General features: G+C 43.7%; 1 protein-coding gene across 3 annotated transcripts in view; it reads left to right on the plus strand.

Moving 5' to 3' along the window:
• LOC137616556 (uncharacterized) overlaps window positions 1-21,654 on the plus strand; it is an 80,977-nt gene that overhangs the window by 42,306 nt on the left and 17,017 nt on the right. For all 3 annotated transcript variants that reach the window (XM_068346413.1, XM_068346415.1, XM_068346414.1), the window contains one exon: window positions 4,236-4,987. In XM_068346413.1, coding sequence (XP_068202514.1) covers window positions 4,236-4,987 — 752 coding nt within the window. The remainder of the gene's footprint in view (window positions 1-4,235; window positions 4,988-21,654) is intronic.

A 21,654-nucleotide genomic window follows, 5' to 3' on the forward strand; every position in this document is an offset into this window, starting at 1 on the left:
ACCATGCTTCCTTGTGTTCCTAGTATTAAGATAATACTGTCGCGTCCCCCATACCCTTACGAGGTGGTATTGGGAACGTCCTAACCTAGAATTCCATATAATGGACTCCAGGTCAACTTCCTAGGACGAGTCACACTTCATTCCTCCACGCACACGCTTACGTAGGCCGCGGTCCTTGCAGAGCAAGGTACTGTACTTGCGAGGTGCAGGGACTCCTTATCTTGAGTTCTACACACTCAGATACTGAGTCCCCAGGCAAAAGCCAAAAAGCCAGTAACGTCTGGGACTTACCACCCTTCCTAAGGGTTAAGTCACCCTATTTAAATAGCGTGGTTTGTGTTTCGGTTACGGAACAAATGACAAATTCGTAGATAATTTGTATTTTTCCTAACCATACAAACCTTAGCTATTTAATCAAACTTGCCCACCAACCCTGTCCCCCGCGAAGTCCTACCTCTAAGCAAAGTGAACTACTAGTTCACCGGTGTGTGAGGGGGGAGGGATAGCTAGCTACCCCTCCCCTACCCCCTCGCTAACTAGCGAGGGGGTAGTAAACCCTCGTTAAAATTCTAATGGCTCGTCATTTCAACTACGCCGAAAGTAATACCCTATTTAAATAGCTAGGGTTTGCATGGTTAGGAAAAATACAAATTATCTACGAATTTGTCATTTTAGTGTTGCTGGTCTAGGCTGAGTTGTGGGATTTTTTGTGTTCTATTTCAACTCAAGAATTACGGTAGTAACATGAATAGCAATTGCAATAATGCTCAATGATTTTGATTAACTAGCTAGACAAATAGATAACTTGAGAAGTTATGTGGGGAAGGGGATTTCATATGAAGATTTGGATGTTGTCAATGGATTAGCCTCAGTTCAACCCTAAAGCTTATGAATCCTTTTACTAAGTACTGAATAAACTATGTGGGCACTCGGTAGAAAGCATGCCTTTATCACACCAAGCAGTCTTATTCAGCTCTTAATTCCACTGCATACATTTACTTCGATGAATTTTCTTCATAATTTAAGGTATTTGTTCTTGGTTCATACCTCACATGTCCACTAAGTTTTGTTTAAATTGGTCCTGTAGTTTTTGTGTAATGTTGTTCAGAAACAAAAAATCAACCAAAAAACTATTTACCATTTACTTAACTTTGCTATTATTTTCAAAGTACTGCTGTGTACTTTTATGTTGATGTACTTTGTCTAATATGTTACAGATTTTTTCTGGGGTCATAGCCAACATGACTACCAAGTTTGGTCAAAATCGGTACAGCAGTTTTTGTGTCAAGCTGCTCATAACAAACAAATAAACGACGACAGGTTTAAATACATACCCGTACGGCAATAAGTTTTCAGATCTTTTCTGCATTAAGATAATGCATTACAGTACGGTATACAATTTTACAATTGTATCTCATGTTGAAATACTAAAAACCACCTTTTATTATGTGTTTAGTACCACTGTTGTAACCCATGCGGTACAATGTAGGCAACTGAAGAGTCTAACCCCTACTTTTCAGTCTTTTACTAAACATATGTTCCCACCACTTTTAATCCATCTTTCTGACCTGTGGCTTTTTGCCAGTTGGATCTTGGTCCTGAAAGGCCTTCTTAGTACTTGCACTGAACTACAGTAGAACCTCGGTTTACGAACGACTCCGCTTACAAATTTTTCGGTTTACGAAGTGTCTTTCTCTGAAAAATTTGTCTCAGTTAACGAATATTGTATCGGTTAACGAATTTAAATTTCCCTCCCACGCGCCGTTTTTTGTGGAAAATGCCCAGAAGGACCTATATCACGGCAGAAGAAAAGGCCCTTCCTGGCCATAAGCCCATGAAAGACCGTCTAACCCTGCTGTTCTGTTCCAACGCCAGTGGGGATTACAAAATTAAACCTCTCCTGGTGTATCACTCGGAGAATCCACGAGCCTTCAAGAAGAACAATGTGCAGAAGAAAAAGTTGCACGTCATGTGGCGTTCTAATACGAAGGCTTGGGTGACAAGGATCTTCGTTGAGTGGATGAACGAGGTTTTTGGTCCCGAAGTCAAGAGATACCTCCTGGAGAAGGACCTCCCACTCAAAGCCTTGCTGTTAATGGACAATGCTCCTGCCCATCCTCCAGCCATTGAAGAGGACATAGCGGAGGAATACAAGTTCATTAAGGTGAAGTTCCTACCCCCCAACACCAATCCAATACTCCAGCCCATGGATCAGCAAGTGATCTCAAATTTTAAAAAACTTTATACCAAAGCTATGTTCCAGCGCTGCTTTGAAGTAACAGAGGGCACCAACCTTACCCTCAGAGAGTTTTGGAAGGATCACTACTCCATCTACAACTGCCTGACTTTAATTGATAAAGCCTGGCAAGGAGTCACCAGGAGAACCCTCAATTCTGCCAGGAAGAAACTGTGGCCCGACGCCGTTGCAGAACGGAATTTCGAGGGGTTCGAACCCAACCAGGAGGAAGCAGTTGACGAGAATATTGTGTCCTTGGGCAAGGCAATGGGGCTGGAGGTGGACACGGATGACATCGACGACCTCCTGCACGAGCAGCAGCAAAGAGAGGTAATAGAGGAAATCTCATCTGAGGAGGAGAGAGGCACTGCAAAATCACTGTCTTCGAGTGAGATAAAAGATTTTTTAAAGAAGTGGGAAGACGTGAAAAGTTTTCTTGAGGAAAATGTCCCGAATAAGGCTGAAACAGACCGTGCAATAAATTTATTAGTCGATAATGGGGTGGGTCACTTCTATAAAATTTTAAAGAACAGACAAAAGCAGGTGTCTATTGAAAAATATCTTGTGAAGGGGGAGAAAAGAACTGTGAAAGACGACGACCAAGAGTCTCGCAAACGCAAAACCAGTGATAGTGAACGCCATTCTCGCGAGAGAACTCCAGTCAACGTTCCTGAAGTTCTCATGGAGGGAGATTCTCCCTCCAAGCAGTAACCCCCTCCTCCTCCTTCCCCTCCTCTCGTTTCCATCAAGCCAGCAGCGACACTCCTCTAAGGTAAAGTTCAGGTTTACTGTGCATGCATATCCATATTTTCATCATTAAATGACTGCAATATTTTAATAATTTTGTGTAGAGTACAGTAGAGTACTATATGTGTAAGGAAAAATTTGTGAAAATTGGTTTTTGTAGATGGGTTGATTTTATAACATTCTTATGGGGAAATTCGTTTCGCGATACGAATTTTTCTGTTTACGAGTTCGCATTAGGAACGAATTAAATTCGTAAACCGAGGTTCTACTGTATATGGCTAAAATTTGAAAAATTAAATACAATAAATACTGTTTCGGTAGTTCAATTAAATAAAAAACTAAGTTTCAATATTTAAAAAAAAAATATTTGTCTTTCAGATAGATGGGGATATTTTGGTTGTAAAGAATCTAAATAAAAATGCAAAATTTACTTTTATTTTTCTAATTATATCTTCACTAAAAGTGACAAATGGTTGAAAAGGCTTGAAAGAATGTTTGTGTGGATTAGCACAATATTTACCAGAAGATCCTCAACATACAAACATTTGGAGATACAAATCAAACTGAAATCATAAATCTCAGTTATTGTATCAAAAGTTCATAATGGAATACCTTAATAAAACAGTATTATATAATTTAATAGAGTAAGCAAGACAACATTTGCAATATAAAACAGAACTTTTTTTTTTTTTTTTTTTTTTTTTTTTTTTTTTTTTTTTTTTTTTTTTTTTTTTTTTTTTTTTTTTTTTTTTATAGGCATGTGAGTTAGGTGAAGCCTACCCTAGGCCAAAATTTAATATGATTCAACTTACAAACAGTTTCTCGGTACCTATTAAGTTTGTAAGTTAAGGACTTTCTGTAGTCATTCAAAGCACATTGAGTAAAACACCAAACTTGAAATAAGGATATGAATCACAGATCATCAAATTTGGTTTTATCTTTAAATGAAGAGGCTTTAGATAAGAAACTACGAGACTTTCAAGCAGTTTAAAATTTGGAGATTTAAAAACTGGTTGTCTATGAGAAGGTTTGAGTGTAGATACAATACACTTTTCGACGATTATATACAATTTATCAGTATCCATCCAATTATATACAGTACTGTAGTATATAACAGGTTTTTGCCTCCTCAGCATTGTGACTATACACAATGTCAATGAGCATATGCTTAGTGTGGGCCTGTTACACCGTACTTTATTCAGAAATGAATTTTGATAGTTTCAGAGACACTGATACCTTTTGATTTTTCTAGATACGATGGAATGCAGTGGATTCAGGAAGAAATGGAGGAATCTTAAGGTGGATGAAGTGGACATGAAGTTGAAACGCACAGATGGCATCAAATTTAAAAAGAAAAAGTCTGACTTTTCTATGGAGATAGGCAGTGAAGACTCCAAGTATATAGTAAGAGGAGAGGACGATGACTCTGTGGAAGAAAGTGAAGGTTTTAGAATAATAATAAAGGAAGAAATGGAACCCATGGATAGTTACACAATCACTGTAAATAAAAGGAATAACTGTGAAGTTGAAGGAACCTTAAGAACTAACAATACAGAGTTTAATTGGAAGGGCACCCAATATGAAGAGGAGGATAGAAAACCTATAATTTTTCGAACGGGAGAGTTTGACTTTGTTCTGGTAGAAGGCGACCTGACCCCCAGTGCTCTTAGATATGTCTTGAAAGATGTGCAGGGAAATTTAGTAAGATATAAAAATGTTATTGATAATAAAGCAAGTGAAAAATGTAGAGATGCCAATCCTTTCTATAAAGTTGTCTATAAATCAACCACTGGAGTTATAAATAAGTTTAGAACAGGTGAGACAGTTCCTGCTTATCATAGTGTTCGAGGCAAACGTAGTTTTATGGGGGAAAAGGAATTTAAGAGTAAAAAGTCAAGAACTTACAACTCTGGTCATTTTGAATTCATTCTTGTGGATGGTGTCACGATGCCTGGTGATTTTGAAGTGAAGGAAGAAAGTGTTGAATATACCACCAGTACTGAGGTTAGTCTTTTCTTGTACTGTACTTTTAAATCCATATTGAGTGTGTTGTTATTGTAATTTCTTTCAATGATTAATTGCAAACATATAATACTATTCATTTATGTTTGTTCCGTAACTGGAATACAAACCACAATATTTAATAGGGGTATTACTTTCGGCGTAGCTGAAATGACGAGCCATTGATTTTTAACGAGGGTTGACTACCCACACCGCTAGTTAGCGGGGGGTAGGGAGAGTAGCTTACTACCGCTCCCCCTCACACACCTGTGATTGAGCTCACTTTGCTTTCGGCTCGGATGGTGAACAGACGTTGCTGTTTTTCATCCTCGCCGACAATTGGCAGCCATTAATGCTTTTTCCTTTCTCTTAGACTGAGTGTGTGAAGTTGATTTCTGCGACCATGCGCACCTGCCCTGGACTTTCCAACCGCCCCTATGGAACATTCATGTCAGCAGTCGAGACCGATCCTCAAGCCCTTTGTCCTTCTTGCAGAGGTCAACGGTTTGATAGCGTCAACAAGTGTAGTGAGGGTAGGGAGTGGTCTTCCTCCCAGTGGGAGAGGTTTTCGCGACGTCAGAAGAAGAAGTCTAAGCGGGATATTTCTCCTTCGAAGGTTACTTCGAAGGGAGGAAAACCCAAGGCCTCTTCTCTCCGTCGCCCAAACCTCCTCCGAAGCTCCTACTCGGTCGGTCTCTTTTGAGAGACTGTCAAGTAGTAGCGTAGACCGATTTATTTCTGACCGACCCCGGGTCTCGAGAGATGAGGTTGCTTCCCCTAGCGAAGCAGCACCACCTCTCCCCCCGGGGGAGGCCTTGTCACTAACTTCCGTGTTTCAGATTTGGTCCTCCCTGGGGCTCACGGGTTTGCCCTCCAAGGAGAGTTTTCTTGATTTCATCCGCATGGGTGCTTCTGTCAAGCAGTCGTCGTCACCGTCAGAGGTAGATCCCCTGACACTTGTCGACATTGTTGTGTCAGAGGTGTCTCATGCATCATCACCCATCTCCTCTGCCATTCCAGACTCTACGGTAGCTGCCAGTTTAGTTTCCCCCGTTCTTGACCATCCTCCGAGGGGGAAACTAAGTTCATCATCAGTCTCTCCTGCTAGTGTTTCTTCTCCCTCGGGGTAGTTCACTTACAGAGACTCCTCTTCGGAGGACTGCTGACGGTCAGCGTGCTGATCCAACAGCCCGTCCCCAGAGGGCGCATCCTTCGGAAGGCTCGCCTTCCTCTTCGCCTTAGAGGCCTTCCTTCACCTGCGGTGAGGAGGCGCCTCTTTGGTCCAACTTCTTCTATGCAGTCCCCCGCAGAGGAACGTCTAGACCGATCATCCATCACTGCACCTGTAACCAGTCTTGTGACTTCGGTCCTGGACCTCTCTGCAGATCGTTCGCGATCTCCTTCAGTGGATTGTCGTCCTTTTAAAGGGCATGTCGACCATGCATCCAACAGACCTGCTGACCTTCCATCGCTGTTACTATATGGGCCTAATAATGCTCCACCAAAGTGTGCTATTGCGTGCCATCATACTGCGCACCACGCTCCCACGCACCCTGACCAGCGCTTACCAGCAGCTCGTCAGGCACCAACGCTTCGCGCACCACCCATCTTACTTGCCCTTACAAAGGGCAGCAACCTCACGCGCTTACGTGCCAACATGCGCCTACGCGCCAACAAGATCCTCAGCGATCTTCTACGCGCCATGCGCGCCCACATGCGCACACGCGCCAACGATAGCCTACACGCCAGCGCTCTCCTGCAGATATGCGCTCACGCGCCCACGATCTCATACGCGCCACCGCCCACCTGCGCTAGTTACCTACGCACCAACGTTCACCTAGGCGCCAGTTACCTGCGCGCCAACGTTCTCCTGCGCTACAGCACTCTCCCGCCCGCCAACATGTACGCCCCACATCATGCTCTCCTGAGCGTCATCTTGTGCGTCAACCAACGCGCCAGCCCAAACCTGCGCGCCATCACTCTCCTGCACGCAAGTTAGTAGGTGAGGCAACAACCTTGTTGCCCTCACCTGCGCGCCAGCACTCCCCAGTTTTGCGCTCACCTGCGCACACACTCAGAGATACGTGCGCGCACCAACAATTTCCCGCGCGCCCATCATGATTCTCCTGCGCGCCCGCGCACGCTAATTCTTCTACGGACGCGTGCCAACACTCTCCTGCACGCCCGCGCGCACACCATGATTCTCCTGCATGCCCACGCGCGTGAATATTCTCCCGCGAGCGTGCCAACAGTCTCCCGCGCGCGAGCACCAATATTCTCCCTCGCACGAGCACCATTATTCTCCCTCGCGCGAGCACCAATATTCTCCCACGCATGAGCATGCACACCAAAAGGAACGTCATCCGGCAAGGTCGCCATCGCCTCATTCCCCTCCCCGCAAGCGCATACCACCGCGCATTGTGGGAGAAGGGAAACATGCAGAGGGGTTCAGGATCCCAAAGCTACATCCTAAGGCGAACCCACCCATTCCAGTAACTCCTCTCAGGGAACCTTCGGTCCCTTTCCCTTTGGGGGTATGTCTGACAGTGCGTCTGTCAGCCAGCAGCCCTGGTTCAATGCCTTGATCAGAGCCGTAACCCAGGCTTTCAAGCCTGTCCTGTCTGATCTAGGACATGGAATCATAGCTTCCTCTACCCCTTTGAAGAGGAAAAGAGGAGTTCTGGACTCGCTCACTTCCCCGAGGGCGAAACTGACTCCACTCAGACAATCGAGGCAAGTTCCTCATATTTCTCGGACATCCTCTCCATCCCTTTCAGATGAAGATCTCCCGTCACCTAGGGAACCACGCGAAGAGAGACTTTCCCCCATCGCACCAATGGAGGAAATCTCTCTTCATGCCGAGAGTTCCTCACAGTCCGAGAATAGAAGGGACATGCCACACTCATCGATGTTGGAGTCTTACCTCTTCCCCGGAAGTAATCTAAAGACTCCAAAACATTGCCAAAGTCCTCCACTAGGGCTAGCATAGAGCCAGCCAGCCACTCAGGGAATGTCTGCGACTCTCCCCAAGCAGAGCCTTTGGGGATAGAAGGAGACTTCGCTGCAAGTCCTACAACAGGTGGAGACCAGCAGGAGTCAGAACATGCATTCTGGCAGGTTCTGACTAATGAGGGTTCTCAATGGGTTTTCCGACCCAGAGATCCTCCCTCGAGAGGGCAAAGACACGGTCCTAGACCACATCTTTGGTACTCATAAAAAAAAAAAAGACCAGTGCAGCCCTGCCCTGGTTTCAAGGGGTAAAGAGTACCAGAGACAAGATCGCTCAGCAACTCTCCGAGATGTCCTCTTCCAACCGTTCCGGTACCATAAAGAAGCTCCTCCCACCTCCTTGCGTACAGCAGAGGAGGTACTTTGAGATCCTGGAGGAGCCTAGTTCAGCTCTTTCTCTTCACCAGTCGCTGGAAGAGCTAACCAGGGGAGTCCCTCTTGAGAGACTCTCCAACCGGCAGGTCTCACTCTCGGCAGCCGAGATCTTCAACCAGGAGGTCACGAAGTGTGCTATGCAAGTTTCTTCGTGGCTTGATATCTGGTTGGGGACCTTAGGTATCCTGATACGATCTGAGGATTTCTCTAAGGAACGTACCAGGAAAGCTATGGAAACCTTCCTTTTCACGGGTACTCGCACGATCGAGTTTCTTGCCCACCAAGTCTCAAACTTGTGGGCAAATACCATCCTGAAACGTCAGGATGCAGTAGCTGAGAGATTCCAACAGAAGGTCCCTAGCGTCGAGATCAATAGGCGCAGACATTCCTCCATAGAGGGATCTCTTCTGTTCGAGCCTAAGGATGTGGAACATGCTGCTGAGAGATGGAGGAAGTCTCATCAAGACTCCCTCCTCCATAGGGCTTCAATATCTGAGCCCTATAAACCTCCAGCACCACAGCAGTCCTGTCCAACCAAGACCACAACAATGACAACTGCAGCAAAGACAATGGTGTTTAAGCCCTTTCTTGTCAAAGACAGGAAAGGCAAAAAGTCCTCCAGGGGAGGTAAAAATCCTAGAGGGAGCAGCCGAGGCAGCAGACGCTAGGATAGGCAGTCCCCCTGCATTTCCACCAGCGGGGGGGATGCCTACAAAGTTGCGCAAACAGGTGGAAGCAACTCGGGGTTGATTCCTGGACAATCTCCGTGATCAGTCTAGGATATCGCGTCCCGTTCATAACATCTCTACCTCCCCTGTCCAAGAATCTAGTGTCATTGAACTCTCTTGCCATGGGATCGGCAAGGGGGCAAGCCCTTCGGGCAGAAGTCCAGACCCTGTAGAAGAAGGGCGCTCTCCAAGAGGTCCTCGATGGATCCCCAGGCTTCTTCAGTCGACTCTTTCTTGTAAAGAAGGCGTCTGCAGGCTGGAGACCAGTCATCGACCTCTCAGCTCTGAACAAGTTTGTCAAACAAACTCCGTTCAGCATGGAGACGGCAGACACGGTCAGACTAGCAGTAAGACCGCAAGACTTCATGTGCACACTGGACCTAAAGGACGCGTACTTCCAGATCCTAGTCCATCCGTCTTCAAGGAAGTACTTAAGATTCAGCCTAGACAACAGAATATACCAGTTCAAGGTGCTGTGCTTCGGTCTTTCTTCAGCACCACAAGTCTTCACCAGAGTGTTCACCCTAGTGTCATCTTGGGCACACAGGATTGGCATCCGTCTCCTCCGTTATCTGGACGACTGGCTAATCCTAGCAGACTCGGTATCAACCCTTCTTCAACACCGAGACAAACTTCTGAGACTTTGCCAGGATCTGGGGATTGGGGTAAATCTCGAGAAGTCCTCTCTGCTTTCCACTCAAAGACTGGTATACTTAGGCATGATTGTAGACACCATTCTCCACAAAGCCTTCCCATCAGACGACAGGATAGAAAGGCTGAGGAAGGTCGCAAGACCTTTTCTCAGACAAGAAGAACTTCCAGCCCAATCATGGCTATGTCTCCTCGGTCACCTTTCATCACTGGCCCATCTAGTTCCCAATGGTCGCCTCGGGATGAGATCCCTCCAGTGGCGACTCAAGTCCCGGTGGAATCAAACACACGACTCCCCGGACATCCAGATCCCCATGGGACCTGCGGAACTGACAGACCTCCAGTGGTGGGTAACAGACGAGAATCTACGAAAGGGAGTGGATCTTCTCGTCCTCCCCCCCGGATTTGATGCTGTTTTCAGACGTTTCAAAAAAAGGGTGGGGGCCCATGTGCTGCACCACACGACCTCAGGCCTTTGGTGAGAGTCAGAAAAGTACCTCCACATAAATCTCCTAGAGATGAAGACCATCTTTCTGGCCCTTCAACAGTTCCAACAGTTCCTGGCAAGTCATTCTGTGGTGGTGATGAGCGACAACACCACAGTAGTGGCCTACATCAACAAACAAGGAAGTACTTTTTTGCAGCAACTATCCCATCTATCAGTAGAAATACTGAAATGGGCCGAAATCCACTCGATACCCCTATCGGCACGCTTCATTCCAGGCAAAAGGAATGTGCTCACCGACAACCTGAGCAGAGCATCTCAGATAGTGAGTACCGAGTGGTCTTTGGATCACCTAGTAGCCAACAAAGTCCTGACTTTGTGGGGTTCTCTGACTGTGGACCTCTTCGCAACGGCCCTGAACTTCAGGCTCCCGCTGTACTGTTCCCCAGCCCCAGACACCAAGGCTCTCTGGCAAGATGCTTTCCAACAATGGTGGGACAACATCGACGTTTACGCTTTTCCCCCGTTCTGGCTGATGAGGAGGGTACTCAACAAGACCAGAACATCGGTCAATCTTTCAATGACCCTCATAGCTCCGCTATGGCATCACGCAGAATAGTTCCTGGACCTTCTGCCACCAAGAGAACTCTCTCCACGACACAATCTACTCAAACAACCACACGCCAACATCTTCCACAAAGCTGTCGCTTCGCTACGACTTCACGCCTGGAGACTACCCAGCATCTCCTCTCTGAGAGAGGATTTTCGCAACAAGTTGCTTCTAGGATGTCCGGACATCTGGGAAAATCATCAGCAGCAGTCTACCAGGCAAAGTGGAAAGTCTTCTGTGGTTGGTGTCGTGGAAGGGGTATCTCTCCACTCGATGCCACTATTCCAGCAATAGCGGAGTTCCTCATGTATTTGCGTGAAGAAATGCGTTGATCAGTCTCGGCAGTGAAAGGCTATTGCTCAGCCTTAAGCCTCACCTTCAGACTGGAAGGAATGGACATTTCTTCATTGCTAGAACTTTCTCTACTCATACGGAGTTATGAACTTACCTGCCCCCAGTCAGAAGGGAGACCTCCCCCATGGAATGTGGTTTGAGTTCTCAGGTCTCTTAAGAGACCTCCCTATGAACCATTACGCCATCACCACCTGACTTGGAAGATGGCGTTCCTGCTAGCTTTGGCCTCGGCCAAGCGAGTCAGCGAACTTCATGGTCTTTCATACGACATCACCCATTCAAGGGGATGGGGAGAGGTAACGTTCAGCTTCGTCACTAAGTTTATTGCTAAGACTCAGAACCCGTGAGTAGCGGATCCTTGATTCAACTCCTTCCGGATTTCTAGTCTCCGTACTGTAACAGATGAGCCAGACCATCTCAAACTATGCCCAGTAAGCAGTTTGAGGCTGTACCTCAAGAGAACAGCCGCAGCACGTCCTGGTGTGCCAACGCTATTCATCAGCACAGGAAGGACTAAGAGGAGGGTCACCAAGAACACCATCTCAGTATAGATTCACAGGGTCATTGACCTTGCACTGAATCCAGACCCTCCTCCGTCACGTCGCCTCAGAGCACATGATGTCAGGGGCATAGCTACGTCCCTGGCCTTCAAAAGAAATTATTCAGTGACGCAGGTTCTTCAAGCTGGGGTGTGGAAACTTCAAAACACGTTCACATCCCACTACCTGCAAGACGTGACCCACAGGAGATTCGATACGTTTTCTATCGGTCCTGTGGTGGCTGCACAACAGCTGGTTTAAAACATCAAGCTCCTTATTGGACAAGTTGCAGAAGGTTGAGGGCATTGTTACCCAGTTTTAGTCTGCATGAATGAAAAGGTTTGACTGGCCCTTATTCTTTTTTTCATCCTCCCCTCTCTTGGGGAAAGCAGCATCCTGGGTTCTCTGCATAGCTGACCTCAAACCACTGCAGGTAAACTATGCTCCCTTGTGTACCTAGTATTAAGATTAATACTGTTGCGTCCCTATACCCTGACGAGGTGGTATTGGGAAAGCCCTAGTGCACAGTTTTCCATCTAAGGAACTTCGGAACAACTTTCTAGGACGAGTCATATTTCTACATACCTTCACACACAGCTTGCGTAGGCCGCAAACCTTGCGTAGCAAGGTTTTAGCGAGGTGCAGGGGCTCCTTATTTCTTGAGTGCTAACACACTCAGATAAGGAGCCCCTGGGTAAAGCCAAAAAGCCAGATTGGCTGGGACGTCCACCCTTCCTAATGGGTGAGTCACCCCTATTAAATAGCGTGGTTTGTATTCCAGTTACGGAACAAATGACAAATTCGTAGATAATTTGTATTTTTCCTAACTACAGTATACAAACCTTAGCTATTTAACTAAACTTGCCCGCCAGCCCTATCCCCCTTGAAGTCCTACCTCCAAGCAAAGTGAGCTCAATCACAGGTGTGTGAGGGGGAGCGGTAGCAAGTTACCCTCCCTACCCCCCGCTAACTAGCGGTGTGGGTAGTTAACCCTCGTTAAAAATTAATGGCTCGTCATTTCAGCTACGCCAAAAGTAATACCCCTATTAAATAGCTAAGGTTTTATAGTTAGGAAAATACAAATCATCAACAAATTTTTCATTTTTACTAGAGTCTGCTTCTTTCTATTTCATTATAAAAACCTTTTGAATGCTGTAGAACCATGAAATCCATTTGTTTTATCACAAACCCATTAATTTAAACTTGTCTCATAGTAGAATAAAATAAAGACCAAGAGGCCCAGGTAAATTGGTTTATACATTCCATTTGGTCTCCTGATGTTAAAAGAATCATTCTTTGTATGTTTTCTGATGGATAAACAGTTCATAGAGATTTCCAAACTTTTGGAAATATCAGGATCACTGTTTATCATTTCCAAATTATTTTCCCCTGATTCTAGTGTTGTAGATGATTTTCTGGTATTATTGTTTTATTTATGGACTTTGAAGTTTTTATTATTTCTGTTATTGAAGTTACGTTCAAGAAGGATTCCCTTTTCTTGACTATGAGGTTCCTTCAGGATTGGCATTAGTAGTACTCTCCCCTTTATTAGTAACTAGAAATTTTGTTTTTTTTACTTTGAGCTTCAAAAGCACCTGCTTTTTGAGCGGCCCTAGGAATGCAAGTATCCTCTGATGTCGTCTTTTCATTTCTTTTTAGGCTCAAGATTTATATCAGAACTTGTTACATTTCATGCAACATCCTTCAAGCTCCTTCAAACTTGCAGATCCATGATGTCAATTCTCTTCTGCTTCATTTAAATAATAAAACTTTGTTGTCTTTCTGTTTTGAACCTAATATCATCATCATATCTTATCGCGCCAATGTCGAACCCACAGGAGGGTGTCGTCGTTTGCCTCACTGAGGTCTTGATCTGAGAAATGTGGGCCTAGTGGGCACTCTCATAACATATGTTCCATTGCTGTGGTGTTGCCCTGCATGGGCATTCAGTTGGTGGCTAATCCCCATTTGTGGCGGTTCTACAGGTTTGCCCACTTCTACCCTTGCTCTGTTTAGGGTTACCTATCCCTTCTTGGTGAGGGTTGTTTTGGTTGGCATAACAATTCAGTGTCCAGATAAGACAAATGGCAGCTTAATTTTTATGAAAAATACATGTAAAGCAAATTCTATGGTTTATGTACCTCTATGAAAGTGTTCACCAAAGACCAAGCTTCAATAGTCCTATGATTTCTCAAAGGATCTGGACTGCTAAATGAGGAATTTTGCATTGTGACCTCATACATATTTTCTAGCCCTGTCTTTCCATTTGGTCTAACAGTGCCCATTTGTTTTTAAGCTTATACAGTACAGGGTAACACAAAAAAAAACTGTCATCACCTAAAAACAAATAACTTCCAAAATTTTATTTAGATCAACACAAAACTTTAGCTACATTAGGTCAAGCCTATGTAGCAGACATCTCCAAAATTTCAAGTCTGTACAACAAAAACTCTTTGTTTCACTGGTTCTCCAAAATGTGCTCCAAATGAGCTCCCCGGCGCTGCAGGCACATTTGGATCCGGCGGGCAAAGTTCTCGATGACCCTCCCGCATTCCTCCCTTGGGATCACTCTTATCGCTGCTGTGATTGCTGCCTTCAGGTCAGGGATAGTCTGGGGGTTGTTTCCATATACCCTGTCCTTAAGGTATCCCCAGGGATAAAAACTTGAGGGGTTCAGGTCCGGTGAATGCGGCGACCACTCCGGGTCACACTTGCGGCTGATCAGTCGGTCAGGGAAACGCTGCTGTAGCCATGCCAATGATTTGTTTGAAGTGTGGGGGGTTACACCATCCTGCTGGAACCACTGGAGGACCCTGACGACTCCTCTCCGTCGACCAAGTGCTGTCCAGAACTTGCCAAGCACCTGGACATATCGCTCGGTGTTGATTGTCACAGACCGCCCGTTGTCGTCCTCGAACTAGAATGGTCCAATAATGCCATGTTTGGAGATGGCGACCCAGGCAGTGCACTTCACCGAGTGTAATGGCCTTTGCAGACAGTGCTCAGGGGGTGTGCTACCCCAGGAGGTATTGTTCTTCGAGTTCAGGTGACCTGACAACAGAAAATGTGCCTCGTCCGAAAACCAGACATTGTCAAGGAAGTCTGGCACAGCGTCAATCTTGTCACAAAACCACTGGCACATGATCACTCGCTTCCTCATGCCGTCAGGTGTAAGCTTGTGTTTAATCTGTATCCTGTAAGGATACAGGTGGAGATCTGCGTTCAAAATTCTCCGCATGGACTCCCAATTGATTCCAAGCTCCTGACTTTGCCGTCACACAGACTTGCTTGGGTCGCGGACAACAGAGTCTCTGACTGGAGCAATGTTTTGTGGTGTCCTTGATGATTTCGGTCGTTCAGAGTGTGATTGTCTGTTAGTGTCTTTACAATTGAGGTTATGCATAGTCCCATGGGTTCTGAACTTGTAGACCCATCTGTAGATCATTGGAGTGGACAGGAAATTCTTGACATCTGAACCGTTCTTTGAATTGGAATTGAGCTGCGTGGATAGACGTCAACCGAAAATATGCCTCAACTATAAATGTCTTTTCCTCAGTAGTCCATGGCATCTCGAAGGTCGAATTTGGTAAACTCTTAGAACAAACTTTTCTTGATAAATCTGAAAAATAAAAGGAATTGATTATTTATTTCAAAAGTTATTCAAGTTTAGGTGATGTATGTGTGACTAATATGGTTTTCAAAATTGTTAGCTAGAGCTACAAATTAATATACTAAAATCCAGTAACCACGTAACATGTAACTATAAACCTCATCGGTAAAATACTGTTAACCCCGGTTCTGAACGTCTGAGTGATCTCTGTTGACACCGGAGATCCGGTGACAAAGGTCCGTCATAGTGAAAACGTGAACATCAGCGGTAAGATAATAATAACCTCAATGCTGAACGTCTGTGTGATCTCCGGTGAAGCCGGAGATTCGATGAAAAAGGACCGTAATAATGAAATTGTGATTAATCATGAAAAGAGGTTCATGTGCATAAGGCCGGAGTCTGAGTGCCGGATTTCACCGTTGCACTCCAAATATCTGACTAGTTCCCAACCCAATGAGTATCCATTATAGCAGAGTATATCTCAAGGCGGTGATTAACCATGAAAATAGGTTCGTGTTCGTGTGCATAAGGCCGAAGCCGGAGTCTGAGTGCCGGGTTTCACCGTTGCACTCCAAATATCTGTCTAGTTCTCACCCAATGAGTATCCATTATAGCGGAGTATAACTCAAGGCGGAGCTACGGGTGGCGGCATAAAGCGATCCCAAAATAATGACTCATACACTAACGGAACCTATTAATAGTGCTAGCTATATTAACAGTAACCACATCAATAAAACGTGAATATCATCAATCGTAATATCATAAACCCGGAGAAGAAGAGGAGGCAGGAATAACTCGTGATCGTATAAAACGGGAAATCCACCTCTCCTTACTCGAGCTTAAGAAAGAAAACGAGAGAAAGGGTAACTCGTAACTGTAGTAACAGAAAACGAGCACTCTATGCTCACGCTCTCATGGTTACATTATAAAGAACCAAAATCACACAATAATATGATAAGAATAATGATAAAATTGTAATAACCAAGAACGAAGAATAACGACAACGTAACAAATAGAAATAAAGATATACAGTAGTCTAAAACGAGCATCTTCCTGAGGCGTGTACATAAACTATAACAAAGGCCAGAACGTTATTCTTCGTTCGTCCAAATTGGACTTGCTAGCAAAAAAATACCATAGTAAAAACAATAATAAAATAATGATAATAAAAATGGTCATAAAACGTAAGTGATATAACCTAGATGACAGAGTACCAGATGGGCAATATTAACTTGAAAAACTACCAAAGCGAACAAAACCAAAATGGTTGCCGTCACCGAGGAAGGCCAAGCCGCTTCCAAAATTAAAATCCACATTACTGGAAAGAGAACAAATGCCCGGTACTGAAAAAAACTGTCAAAACAAACTATGGTACTTAACATTGGTAAAGGTGAAGTAGCAGCGTCAGTCATGTTGAATTAACGACAATCACTAGAAAAAACACCGAGCATAAAAAAATTACGACTTTGCGGGCAAGTCCAAAACAGAAGGATGACCTAGAGGGCGCTCGTGACGGTGGCGTGGTCCAAGTGTGGTTTCTGGGGTCTTTGTTACGGCCCTTCCCTTTGATGAAGGAGTTATCTAAACGGAAGACAGCCTGTGAACAGTGGTTTTCACACGCCCCTGATGTATACACGACACTCACGAGGTGCTCGCGCGAGGGTAGTAACCTCTGCATTCCATGCTTTTTTCTTTCTCTGGTATATTTGGAAGATTTATATCAGAAAAAGTGTAAAGAAGGACTTTTTCACCGGGCGTCACAGGTCTCTCCCCAGAAATAGATTTTTCCTTCGTCAAAATCCCTTTTTTTTTTGTGTGTGTGTCACCCTGTAGCTATCACACTTTTATGAAGTGTAAGTAGTTGAAAACATAGAGGTGTACTACAGAATGTGAAAAACTTCAGAGGAGCAGATTGTGACACAGACCATTATTTAGTATGTGCCAAAATAAAAGCAAGACTGTCAATGAGAAGTTCAACATCAATAGAGTAAAATCTATGTTTTGATGTAGATAAATTAAGAAATTATCAAATTTGTAATAATTTCCACATAAAACTTTCAAATCATTTCCACATACTAGATATACTGGAAGACCAGCAAGACCTAACAAGGTCGGTTTAATGTGCATACAATATGGGAGAACACAAGTGAGACAGAAAAGTAAGCAGCTGAAGAAGACGTAGGATACTTAGCACTACAGAGAAAGAATGACTGGTTTGATGAAGAATGTGAGGAAACTACAAAAGCCAGAAAAAAGGACATACTTAACAACTACAAAATCCAGATAGTGAAGAGTTGCAAGAAATACTAAGACAAAGAAATAGGGAAGTAAATTGAGTGACGTGATGAAGGAAGAGACGCACTCAATGAAGAACTAGAGGAGATTAATAAAAACAGAAGGGAGGATAGAGTTAGCTGATTAGAGGATATCAAACATGACCCACACACTTTGATGAGAGACGATCAAGGAAATATGATAACAGAAGAAGAAAAAGTAAAGATTAAATGGTAAAACTACTTTGAAGAATTATTGAGCAGACCAGAATTCAATGACCCATTTCCCAACACAATATTCTATGGTCCAGAAATTGAAATAGAAGAATCAACTATTGGAGACGTTAAAACAACAATAAAAACCCTAAAAATAACAAGATCCCTGGAAAGATAATAAATCAAGTAAAATTTAGAAACTTGGAGAAGTCTTGGAAAATCTACAAAAGGAAATTTATTAAATTTTATAAATTATTGTGGAATAAGTCTTCACAATGATATTATATAGAGGCTGTTGTTGGAGAATACCAGGCAGGTTTTTCAAAAGATAAGATCAACAATAGACCAGCTATTAACGATTAGACAGAGTACTGAAAAATATTGGTACAGTAATTTGATAAGTATGCCTTACACCTCTTCATTAATTACAAACAGGCATATGATAATACAGTATACATAGACCGTCAATATGGAACATCCTGAAAGAAATGGACATCCCAAGCAAGTTGATATGCTACACAAACACCAAATGCTTAGTAAGATATGGAGGAAAAACAACTAACTCCTTCACCATCAGAAATGGCCTTAAGCAAGGTTGTATACTACCCCTAATGCTTTTCAACATTGTAATGGAGAAAGTAGCCAGAACACTAGATGAAAGACAACTTGGAGCACAGTTCAGAAGTCTATTAATTAACTATGTCATATACAGATGACATAATGTAGATATTATCCCTGGAGATATTGAAGATTCATAAAATATTATAACACACTTTGAAGAAAAGGTAGTGGTAGGGTTGACAATAAATGAAGAAAAAGCAAAAATAATTAAAATAACTAGAAGCCCTTAATTACAAGAACAGAACTGTATAAATATTAAGCAATATGAGCATAGAAGTATTGGATAAATTCAAATATTTGTGAATGATGATAACCACAGACGGCAGTATGAAAGGAAAAATTGATGCTCAAATAGTCTTACCTAGCTGATGTTAAAAGAGATCGATCACTAGAAAGACAAAATTAAGGGTATACAACACAATAGTTCGTCCAATACTACTCTATGGCTGTGAGACCGGAGCTGTACCAAAGTTCTTAAAAAAATGCTGAAAGATCTTTGAAAATAAAATTTTCAGGAAAATCGCGGAACCCATTTTCGACCAAAAAACTCTGGAATCGAGAATTTGCCTTAATTGGGAAATAAGGGATAGGACTCAGCCACCCCCAATCAGCCAGGTTGTAAAGTCAAGGAGGATTCAATTAGCTGGTCATATTGCGAGAATAGAGGACACACGTATACCCAAACAAATGCCAACTGCAGAAGTCATGGGACGGAGACCTTCGGGAAGACCTACAAAGAATTGGAATAGATGCCTCAAGGATGATCTTGACAGGGAGGGAATTGAAATGGATACAATGAATGGATTTAGTGCAAGATAGAGGAGGCTGAAGATGTTTTTTGAGAGCAGTCATGGGTCAGTAAGTGGTCCAAAGACCAGTGGAGTAAAGTAGAGTAAATGGTTTGATTAATTTTTATCACTAGTAAAGTCTAGATTGTGCTGTCAAGACTTCGTAGTGTCTCTTCAGGCGTTCTCATCAAGGATGTAACCCCTCGCTGCCTTTTCATGAACTTCTCTTTTTAGAGCAGCCTACAAAGTTCAGTTTGACAGCCCTCTTTTACCAAAGATTCTTTTTCTTAAAGATTTTGTAAGCTTTATATACTTCATGAGCATTTCTAGTTAAGTGCTCATCCACATAGTAGCTGTTACATATAGTTTCTGGAATCAAAATACTGTATTTTCCTAAGTATAGAAATCAAGCTTTTTGCATATGCAGATGATGCTACTATCTTTGCATCAATTCCATCTCCTGAATGTAGATCTGGGGTTGCTGAATCCCTTGATAGAGATCTAGCTAAAATTAGTGCATGGTGCAAATTATGGGGTATGAAGTTGAATCCTAACAAAACTCAAATTATAATTGTGAGTAGGTCAAGGACTTTGGCTCCTCAACATCTGGATCTCAGCATTGATAATGTTTCTCGAACTTTGTATGACTCTTTTAAAATTTTAAGTGTGATTCTCGACAGCAAATTTACTTTTGAGAAACATATTAGGTCTGTGTCTTCATTTGCAGAAAAAAATGGCTTATTGAGAAAGTCTTTCAAGATGTTTGGTGATCAATCTATTCTGAAGAAGTGTTTTAATTCTTTCATTTTACCTTGTTTTGGGTATTGTTCTCCTGTGTGGTCTTCAGCTGTTCAAAAGTTCAAACTCGCAGCAAATGTTTTTATGTTGAACAGGCTTGCATAAGTCCTTTTATAGTTTATAAATCTAATATTGTTGTTAATGTTTTTAAAATATTTTATTTAAATTTTCATTACTACTTATATCGTTTATTTTTTAAATATTAAACTTAGCCGGTGAATATATAATAGCTGCAACTCTGCGGCTCGACAGACAACATACTCAAAAAACTCGCGAGCGATCGCTATGCAGGTTGCGTGTGTGCCCACCAGCGCCAACTGTCGGCCAGATACCACTCTCGAATGTAAACAAAACCTTCAATTCTTCTCTGTCGACGTTGACGACAAGACGTACTTATACTCGCTGTAGAACCTGGAGTTTTCCCATCATACTTTATTTTGGTTTGAGCTTTCGCAGTACAGGTGTTTTTCCTCAACATAAACTCTTGAACTCTTTATTGAATCGGATTATTTGTTGATGACTTGGATTGTTTTTGGAATTTTCTTTGACTAATTCAAAATGGCTGACCCTTCTCAAGTACCTAGGTTTCGAAAGTGTAATGCTAGGGACTGTAATAGGCGTCTTCCAAAGGCTTCTCTCGACCCTCATACTGTTTGTTCCAATTGTCGGGGTAAAACCTGTCAATTGGGAGATCGGTGTGAGGAATGCGTGGGCCTTTCGGAATTCGATTTTATCGAATATGATAAGTATACACGCAGACTAGAGAGAGATAGGGTAAGGAGAAGTTCTTCTAGGTCCGTAGATTTTTCCTCTCCTCATGCCCCTGAACCTAATCCTTCCCCTGTAGTGGTTGTTCCTAACCCCCCTTCTAGCACTCAGGAACCGTCGATGCAAGACATGTTACGTGCTATCCATGCCTTGGGGGAGAGGGTTGAAGCGTTAGCAAGTGACCGTAATCAACTCATGGCTGACGTGAAGGAACTTAAGTGCCACGGCGGAAAGTGGGAAAGTGATTAGTGCGCAAAGTGTTGTGAACAGTGTTGCGACCGAGGGTTCGTCTGTTCGTGCCTGTCGTTCACCTAGTCCGGGACCTCTTGCAAGCTCCCAAGCCCAGGGGAGAAGCAATGTCGTACGACTTATGGGTTCGAGAGGCCTTGATCAGCGAACAGACGTTTCCTCTATGGTATCAGGCGTATCTCGTCAAGATCGCCCCTACCATAAGACGAGAGAGCCCATTTTTACCTCGTCTTCCGAAGGCGTTTCACGCAAGAAACCATGGAGCAAGGTTTCTAGGCCTTTGAAACGCAAGTCGGTCCCTTCAGGACAGGTCCAACGTCCCGGATGTAGTCATTGGGACAGTTCGGACCCGTTGCTGTCATCGGATGACTGCTCGCCGCCTAAGCAAGGCAAAGTTGTGCCGTCTCAGACGCTAACCCCGGCTGTTACCGCACCCGTTACCGTAGACCCTAAATGGGTTATACTGCAGGACATGCAGTCTAAGCTTGCGTCCCTTATGGCAGATTACAACGCAGAGAAGGTTTCTGTTGAACCTAGCCGTTTATCTCATGGAGATCCTGGCCGTCAGCCACCCAAGCGTTCTGTTGTGCGTCCTGTTGACGTTGGTGTTGCCAGTTCACGTCAACCAGTTGGGGT

The sequence above is a fragment of the Palaemon carinicauda genome, chromosome 22 (genome assembly GCF_036898095.1).
Source record: "Palaemon carinicauda isolate YSFRI2023 chromosome 22, ASM3689809v2, whole genome shotgun sequence".
Taxonomy (NCBI): domain Eukaryota; kingdom Metazoa; phylum Arthropoda; class Malacostraca; order Decapoda; family Palaemonidae; genus Palaemon; species Palaemon carinicauda.